The sequence below is a fragment of the Hippocampus guttulatus genome, chromosome 11 (assembly GCF_054856545.1).
Source record: "Hippocampus guttulatus isolate MCC_2025c chromosome 11, RoL_Hgut_1.0, whole genome shotgun sequence".
In the NCBI taxonomy this organism is placed as follows: domain Eukaryota; kingdom Metazoa; phylum Chordata; class Actinopteri; order Syngnathiformes; family Syngnathidae; genus Hippocampus; species Hippocampus guttulatus.
Window position 1 is genome coordinate 13,125,920 of NC_141271.1, and position 9,658 is coordinate 13,135,577.

General features: G+C 41.0%; 1 protein-coding gene and 1 long non-coding RNA gene across 2 annotated transcripts; one reads left to right on the plus strand and one right to left on the minus strand.

Moving 5' to 3' along the window:
• The first annotated feature begins 981 nt into the window (after positions 1-981).
• On the plus strand, positions 982-5,009 carry LOC147198137 (uncharacterized). Its single transcript, XR_015102366.1, has 3 exons — positions 982-1,675; positions 3,374-3,491; positions 3,723-5,009. It is a non-coding gene; the product is annotated as an uncharacterized LOC147198137 (long non-coding RNA).
• On the minus strand, positions 4,973-6,891 carry rpe (ribulose-5-phosphate-3-epimerase). Its single transcript, XM_086124528.1, has 6 exons — positions 6,711-6,891; positions 6,334-6,413; positions 6,119-6,258; positions 5,586-5,720; positions 5,388-5,474; positions 4,973-5,308 (listed from the first exon to the last, which is right to left on the minus strand). Exons 1-6 carry the CDS (start codon positions 6,830-6,832, stop codon positions 5,186-5,188), a joined length of 687 nt encoding a protein of 228 aa, XP_085980654.1. The 5' UTR covers positions 6,833-6,891; the 3' UTR covers positions 4,973-5,185.
• Positions 6,892-9,658: the final 2,767 nt, after the last annotated feature.

A 9,658-nucleotide genomic window follows, 5' to 3' on the forward strand; every position in this document is an offset into this window, starting at 1 on the left:
CCGCCACGTCATTTTATGCGGCCGGCGAAAGCAAATCATGTGTGTCATCTTCCATGATCCTTGCGCAAATCTGGACCGAAATGTCAAATTATCATGTGTAATAACGTTGAGATTTTGCAATATTTTTTTTTACCCGGTTTACACTCAATTGGGCAATAATCGAACAAACAAAAAGTTGACTGATTTCAAAATTACTAATCCATCAATTTGATTTGTTGTGTACAAGTAATAATACGATGTGATGTTTAAACATTTATTCGGTTTCACTGCCGTGATGGTCCTCCGAGGGAAGACGTGACTCCAAAGTGTCCCGTGACAAAAATGAGTTTGACACCCCTGCCTTCAAGCAATAAACAAAAATGTTGAAAACATCCTCCAGGAAAGAAAATAATAAAAATTCACCCCCCCCCCCTCCAAAAAAAGTTTTTTTGCCGATTTTTCTGTTATAAAGTTAACAAATACTAAAGGACAAATATTGTGAGACAATCAATCAAAAATAAGTTATTGATTAATTATATAGTTTTAATGAATCGGCCGATTAAACAGTTATCAAAATTTTCTTCTGCCAAATCTCTGAATCGTCTAAAAAAAAGAAAACACATCTGGGTCTGGCCTAGTACTAACAAATGATGTGAAATTTTGTCCTGCCTCCAAGTGTAACTCAGCCCCAGCTCGAGAAGCTTTATGGCCATTTATGTGTGGTTTACATCATCCGTGGCAAGTTTGACAAAGTTGGGATGGCTGTTTGTATTTATCCGGACATAAGACATCAGCGTTTGACATCATTTACCACAGCACTTGGCCGCCGGGCAAGACGGCCAGTGCTTTGTGAGGAATTTTGAGCATGTCGTATTTCGATGGGTTAATACGCTCGTGCGTGCGCAATCACAAGCGAGGGTGGCGGTAACAACAGCGGCAGCGAGCTCATCATCTCCTCTGGGGGGGGCCAAGTAATTATGACGGAGAAAGCGAAGGCAAAGACTCGCCTAATGTTCCTTTGAGTGCTGATGAACAGCGGAGGAGGGCCCGTGGAAAGATATTTCATACAATGCTCGAATAGAAGGAAGAAGGGCGAGAGGGAATGAATGCAAGGGGGAATAGATTCAAAAAGCGGCAGAGAGCAAAGAGAGTAAAGAAGAAGCAGTAAGTCTTGCCTCCTGGGATGCGGCGCTAATTCAAACAGCCTCTTTTCATTAGTTCGCTGCATATTTGACTACTTCTCATACTTGCCACAGCCCTCGTGTGAATACGGGGAAACTCATAGTCTCGTTTTATAGCTCAGGTCAACTTTGCACATGGAGGATCTACAAGATGTTCAAACGAGGGTTTGCTTTTTTGGGGGAGATCACACGAGGAGATTTGGGCTGCAAACGATTCATAATTCATGTACTTGATGTAAGAGGCCACAATCCACTGTTATTTCAGGGAACATCGCCGTCCTGAGGGACGGAATGAAAGATGAGCCGCGTCAAGATAACCAAAGCCGATACAACAGCTGCGACGACAGAGAAACATTTGAAAATGCTGAGCTGAAAGTTCACCTTTAATTTCTTTTGAGGTTGTCCCGGTCTTTTAATGACCATTTATGTTCATCTCTACAATTTGTCATCCATTCTTTTTTGGTCACGGGAACGTCAAGCTGCTTGGAGATGGTCTTACCGTCTTTCCCTTTAAGGTAACAGTCGATCATTTTATTCCTAATGGCCTGAGAAAACGTTTTCCTTCACTTCCTCTGGTCCATGTTTAATGTGGTACACACCATGGGACTAAACAGCACAGTGTCCATTCCTCACCCTTGAAATAAGCCAACTGATAGATTACAGTTTTGAATACATCCGGTTTAAAGGACACTCTACACCCGTCTATTACTTTTCACAAATTCACATGATCTGTGACTACAGTGGGTTTCGCAGCATAGTATATGTATTACAATAAAATGTGAATTATAAAGATTTGAAATGTGTGCTGGAATGACTCACCAAGAATCAATACTTCCGTCTCTGGCTTGAGGCATATTTCTTTCCAGTAAAAGGCACTCTAAGAGTCATTTGACTAATATCATACATAATATAATCGCGCTGAGCAGAGAGCGTCATTAGCAAACTTTTGAGTGCGGGTATCTTGTCAGACTTGGTGTGGCGGCTCTTTGTGTGTGCGGGACTTCAAAGGGAGACTCTCTGAGGTGAAACTTATCACTCAGGAACTCCATTAAGTGACACGCACCGAGACGTGGCACCTCCGCGTGTCCGTCCATCCATCCGGCGACATTAGCAGCGCCGCATGTGACGGAAGAAGGCACCTACTTAAAAGTGACTTGCTTGTGGCAGAGGAGTAGAGGCTTTTTTTAGGAGCTGACCTCCGCCAAGGCCCAAACAAATGTGAAACAAACATTTTTCAGAGTGTCGTACTTGCAGTTGTTGACGATAGCTGCCGATCGCTTGGTTGACATAAAGCAATTAACATAAATGATGTGCCTTTATCCAGATCAATTATTAAGATCCAACCAATCCATTAAGGTATTTCCAATCGCCCTCTTTGCAATGATTTGCTCTTTTTTACCCTGACTACGTGTGTCATACGGCTTTTTTCTCATGAAGTTACAACGTTCTTGTAAAATTATAACTGAACGTATTTTCCGCACTTATAAGGCGCACCTAAAAGCATTCCATTTCCTCAAAAGCCGACGGTCGCCTTATAATCCGATGCGCCTTATATTTGGATCAATATTTTTTATTCTCACCAAATTTTGACTGTATTCTCGTGAAAGGAGAACTTTCCTCTTCTAAAATGATTTGAATTCTCGTAAAATGCAATTATGGCTTCATTCTGGTAAAATTGAGACTTGATTCTAATTACAGCTTTATTCTCACAGCATTTAACTTTGTCCCCTTATCACAATGACTCTGCTTATGAAATTATTTGTCTAATACTACAATTATTTTTCTGCCTCAGAAACACAAATATTTAAATGATGATGATGATTTTTGGACTTTATTTTGTTAAAATTCCCTGGTTATTTTCCACAATACTGCTTGATACTTGTGATTGGTTTTACTCGCGCTGATATAACTTTGCCCATGAAGCAAAACCCCATTCATTCTCTTCAGCCTTTATTTTTGGTGAACTTTTTCCCTTCAAGTTGCGTCAGTTTTCTTGTAAACTTTCTTCCAGCAAACCATCAGTGTTCTTGTTGTTCTTCTGACTTTAGTCTCATGATACGACTTCTGGTACAATGATGTCTTGATTGCACAATATTGAGCTATGGGGGAAAATCAGGGTGCTGTTTGTGAGTGCAAATGACTGTGGATGCGGTTGCCATGGCAGCTGTGCAGTAAGTTTCTCTCTCTCTCTCTCTCTCTCCTGTGACTCCAAGGTACAAGTCAGTTGCATGTACCTGCGACTTGCTCCGGCTGCTGACATTTGCATGCACGTCACCGGCAATCGGCTGCAGAGACGAGGAAATGAAGCGGAAACAGTCGACATACAGTACGGTGTGTATGAATGTAAATGTTGGCGCTGACAAGCCGCTTTCCTGTCCGCCTGTGTTTTCAAAACATGCGTCGCCAGACATTCGCCCCGCAATCCTTCGCATGGGGATTCCAGTTTAAATATTGACAAATGTAACATACAAATATGTAATGACGGTGCACGCATTTGGCCGATGTCATGTGACATTCAGAAAAAAAAATGTCATCAATCATTGAACCAGTCTTGCCCCACAGATACATCGCTGCTGCATTATTGAGCCCCCGTTTGAAGCATGTCGCCAGTAATTCTGATCGACGGCGGGCACCCGTCCTCTGCGCAAGACACGGGGGACTCTTACCGTCCGGTATCTTTGCCCACATTCCGGTCAGGTACGAGATTACATATCGATCACGGGTGACCTTCAATCAACTTCTGCAAACAAGCAAGATGGTGAGTGATGAGCTCAACGCAGCCATACAGCATGTAGTTGTTTGACCTTCAGCTAATTTGAATTCATGTTCATGCCACACTCGCTTAAGTAGAGGAACGGCATCTCTGGGAACTCGGCACTTGGTGCATGCTGTAAGTGGGCCGGCCAGGACCACACGTTATAGCGGTCTTAATATAAATCTTTTTTTTTTTTAAACCACTAACTTTTAAAAAGTGCAATATGGGGCTATTTTTCTGAGGATTGTTTTTTTTTCTGATGTAGTATTTTTTGGGGTGGGGGTCCAAAGAAGAGCTGAGGTTCTTCTGATATAATTACAAAAAAAAATAATGTTGAGAAAAATTACACTGCCCCCCCCTCAATAATATTAAAGCATTATTCCTGTAAAGTTTTCCCAGGGAAAAAAAACAAAACAAAAAACATTCAAATGTAAAATTCTTCATGAAAACTTTGTCAGGTAAATTGACAATTTTCTTCGACAGGAAATTGAAGTTATGTTTTGCAATTTAAGTAAAATTATTGATTTTCACTGAATTGCGACATTGTTCTTGTTTTACGCAGTACCGCCAAAAGTGACGCAGTAGGCCCAAGTGTTCACCAAAAATGACTCGTTTCTAAAAAGATTTATGATTATGTAACACTGTCATATTATGCAGTTTGAACATTAACAATGCGCTCAAATATATAACAATTAAAAAGAAATAAACAATATAATTGTAACATTTCTTATAAATTACATGCAAATGTTATATACAACTGAATTGTACATTGGCTTTTTCCTCCTCTGTCTGGTTCATAACGCACTTGCACTTTCTTCGTCCAAAATTTGTATTCTTCCTCATTTTCTTGCCATTATTTATTGTGACTTTATCATATAATTGTGTGTGTCAGGTTTGAAATGTGCTATTTCATGACAGTCTTGAATACAGTAATATTTTTTTCAGTGTACCGCACTTTGAGAATCACTTCTTTTTAAAATGATCAGGCTTTTAGTTTGAATTGATTTTTTGCTGTCAAATTTCACCAGAAGGAGAAAAAAAAATCCACACATGAAAATGACAGAAGGCTTTTTAATAAACAAAATCAACTCCCACAGATGTTTGCCAGAAAAGTGTGTATATACACAGTATATAGAAAAAGCTTTTTGGATCATTTCCCTTCCAAGTAGGAATAAGACTGTTCAGGAATGTTTAACAGTTCGGCTCCTTTCACAAAATTGTGACGGTCCTTCCGGTCCGGGCTCACCTGCCACATTCACCAAAGGTCATCTCAACGGTCCAGCGAGCGTTTTTGGATAGCCTCTAGCACGACGGTACGTAGGAGGGCGATGACGGAGCGAGGGTCGTCGCTGCCAATCACGGCGCTGCCCGAAACGATCATGTTAGCGCCAGCCTACGCGTGACGGGAGAATTTTCAGAGTTGGGCTGCGGTCGGCGGGATTCTCGGGGGAAAAGCGTGTATCATTGTTCACCTCAGCACACTTGTAAATGGAGTCGGGACCCACACCGCCATCTACCTCGATGTCTAGCGAAGGGAACTGTCGCCTCAGCGAGCTCACCTACACACACAATTTTTTAAAAAGCGGATACATACATGTATATTTTTGCAGCTTAACACAACAGTCACCTATTATTAGGTTTTGAGAGGCGTCTTGTGTTGCTGACAGTACCTTTGGCATCATGTCCTCCATGAATTTCTGTCCTCCGAAGCCAGGTTCAACAGTCATGACCAGAGCCATGTCAATCTGGTTGGCCCATGGGGCCAGCATTTCAACTGTAGTAGCGGGCTTTATGGCCACTCCCACCTGCACACAGGCACCGCCACAGACTCGGTTATATCTGTGATAGGATTCATATGTCGCAAAAGCAGTGATTTAGCTTCATGCTGAAATCGTTTGAGCAGACGTATGTGCTTGCACACTGCAAATAGTTTGCTGAAGTCTGACCTGTGACTGTGAGAGAACTTTACTCTTCGACAACAGCCATGCTGTTTAAATTACATTAAACTGTTGAACATGTTAATTGTTCATTTATAGTGTTCCACCACATTTGCAATTCACCTTTTTTTGCTCATGTGGAGGGGCTATTCTCCTTTGTTCTCACTTATCTTCTGGGGCATTAAAATTACAAATTATATATTCGGATGAAAAATAAAAATCTGACATTTTATCGCCCATCTATTCCATCACGTCATGTTTGTCACCTTCATGCCACTCTCGCGGATCTCTTTGATGAGGTTCCCAGGGTTGCTGGTGGCCTCCAGGTGGAACGTGTACTGGTTCGCTCCGGCTGCAGCCATGGGCTTCACCCACTGCTCGGGCCTCGACACCATCATGTGCATGTCTGCAACAGCCACATAATTATGATGATACACTTGCGAGTTTTCAATTTGATCGTTAACATAGGGAAAATTCTCACCAAAGAAAGGGTCTTTGCCTACTGACTTTCGCAAGCATTCCACCATGGGGTGCCCAAACGTGATATTGGGGACAAAATGGCTACAACAAAAAAAGAGACATCAATATTCCAGTTTGAGATAGATAGATAGATAGATAGATAGATAGATAGATAGATAGATAGATCGTAAACGATTCAAAATACGTGACAGGCAAACAGAATCAAAACCAAGAGCCATAAAAACAAAATGATCTTAAAAATCTAAGATTTCCTGAATTTTGTTCGAACGAAGAGGCTAGTTTACTTTTTAGCATCCCCTGTTGCCCTCGTGCACGAGACTTGAGGCTAGCCGTTAGCATGCTAGCTAAACTGGCAAAAAAGAAGTGGAAAAAGCTGACCCGTCCATGACATCGAGGTGCAAATAGTCTGCTCCACACTCCATCATCCGCACACACTCGCTGCCCAGACATGACAGGTCGCTGCTCAGGATGGACGGGCCGATTTTAGCACTGTACGACATGATCACACAAAAGTCTTGACTACTACCAGCCGATAAGTTGGCGAGGAGGTAATGTTTACAAGCAGCCAGCCAAGAGCAACTTCTGGTGCAGACCGTCAAAACGTATTTTGATTTTAATTGTATTATTTAAAAAATGCCCCGATATATTTCCTTTTCATAGCCTATGTTATAAGTGCGTTATTTTTGTTCTTTAATTGTGGGAAAATGAAAGAAATTTGTAGTGCAGCAGATTGAATATGGTTTTACTTTAAAGGGATAAGCTCCCGAAACAGGAAATACAGCTTAGTGTCGGCCTGTGACTTGATAAGTGCAAAAAAAGAAACTGCCAAGCGCTTTACTTCCGCCTTGAAAATAAGATAATAACAGTTGCTCGACGCTTGATGGCGCATTACTCCGGAGGTAAGAATACAAATGCAAGGCATTCATTGACACCGTCACTCAATATAGGATTCCTCTATTCGTTGTGTTTATTTTTTATTTTTTTAAGGTCAGCTCAAACGATGATCCTTCTACAATATAGATTAGATGATTAAATACGTCTGTGACGTGGTTTGGCCAAAATACCATAAGAATAAAAAAAATAGAGCATACTTTCTACACCCTATTCCTGACTTGCTGGGATTAGCCCGTTTTTGTTGTTGTTGTTGTTGTTGTTTTAAGTACTGTATATAGCTACTGCTGGGCTAGTGATGACTTTGGTTAACTTGATGCTGGCAGAGAAGCATGATCTGAGCCAGTGAGGCTTCACTGGCTGCCTCTTGTCATCTCACTGGCAAGCATATGCATAAGAGCCGGCTGGATTTCATCAACAACTGTGTGCTGGCTGATGCTGTGCCCAGAGAGTGTAAGAAAAGTTGAGTACCCGTAAAGACAATAAAAGGTTTGCCACTCATGAAGGGAGCAGTTCGCTTGTGGGTGTTTCTGCATGGTAATGCTTGTGCATGATAGCATATTGATTGGACAGTGTAAACGATTGTTACTAAGGCTGTCACTTGAAAGTGGCCCTCTGTTTTTGTCCAGGCTAGCTGATCATTTCATGGGCGCAGAAACTCAGTGTTTATTATGTCAGTTTGTGCGGGACAGCTTTCTTACACACACACACACAATGTTTTATATATACAGTATATATATATATATATATATATATATATATATATATAAAAAGCTTCCACTAGCTTTACTGTCACTCCATTTTGAAGCTATTTAAACACATCCACGAAACACATGTCTGTTTTGATTCGGCAGAAGGCCGCTGAGCCTTTTTGTTTCATGTTTGGGTTTTTTATTTATTTTATTTTTTTTAGGAAGTCTTTGTGCGCCTTCTCATGCTCATGGGGATGTACAGTCTGACATTAATGAGTTTGTCCCGCCTTTCACATTACCCCAGCAGAGATGGAAACACATGGTGGCATGCAAGAGATGATCTTTGAAACTTGGAGAGAGCAGAATTGGAATAGGATGGCGACACATAGAAGAGGCTGCTGGTCATAAATAGCCTGCGTGAGAAACTGTAGAGGGACTCTTCAGCACAGGACAAAGAAAGTGGAAGAAAACAGTTTACAGGCTTCTACGTAGATTGGATACAATATGTTGTGGCAATCTCCAGTTCAAAGGTCACTGATGTTGGACTTGCCTCACCATCTCTTTTACGGTTCACCCTAAACGTGTTGCTCATTCAGTTCCCCCTCGCCAAAGGCATCCAAGCGTGCATTATACACATCATGAATTCTAGTTACGGAAAGCCCATCTCTGCCCGTGGCCCAATACTTTTGTCCATGCATTCATTTTCTACAATGCTTATCTTGTTCACACTGAAAAGAAAATACAATCCACAACAAAAGCAAATTCATAACATTACGAAAATGACACATTTCGTTGATGAAAAATAGTCCAAACCTTTCAAGAATGAAGCTGAGTAGTCCAAAAATGGACTGGATTGCAGGCAACGGTGATGCACTGCAAGCCTTTTATCTTGTCATAACACATTCCTCAGCTTTTATAGTAAACATCTACAATCTTATTCACACTCTTTCCAATACCTTTAATCTCCGTTCCAGAGCTCTCTATTATTTTTTTCTCTCCTATTATGATTCCTATTATTATTATTATTATCATCATAAGGAAGGAGGTTAGAGCAGGACACATAGCGCAGCTTGCAGGATGCTGACAGCCTGTTCTGCTCATTGTTAACTGGTGTTTCCGGAGGAGACTGATATGTGCGCACGCTCAACGTTTCAAAGAAAACACCCACGCACACATACTGATGGGACTGAAAGTTTAAACACATGTAATAAAGTTTAAAGTGAACAATATGCACGCACACATAATTCAAGCCGGCAATGGTGTGATTTACGAGGTTGGAGTTGTGAAATGAGATGTTCAGTTCGTCATTTTAAAAAATCACAGGAGGCAGTTAGGCAAATGTACGAGCTGGATTTATTTGCTTCATTAAGGAGCACAGGACTTTGAATGTTGGGTGTAAATTCTCCTTTTCACGCTTTGCGAAATATATGTTTGTTCGGAAGGAACCTAATAAGCCGACGGATGAAAGATTTGTGGTTAAACGTGTTCCTGCTCCTCAGTCATCCGTAAAGGTAATTTATTTTCGTATTTTCAATCAATTGCGGTCAGACCCGACACTATGAGTGTTTTTCATTTCTATATACAGTATATATATATTTTTTTTTTAATTAAGTACCGGTAATATATATCGTGGCGGCCGAATGAAATATTATGAAGTTGCATGATTGTTTTTATGTTACATGTTCTGTGAAGCGATTTGTAGCAGCTGCAGCTGTTGTGAAAGCCGTAGCGCTATATAAATAA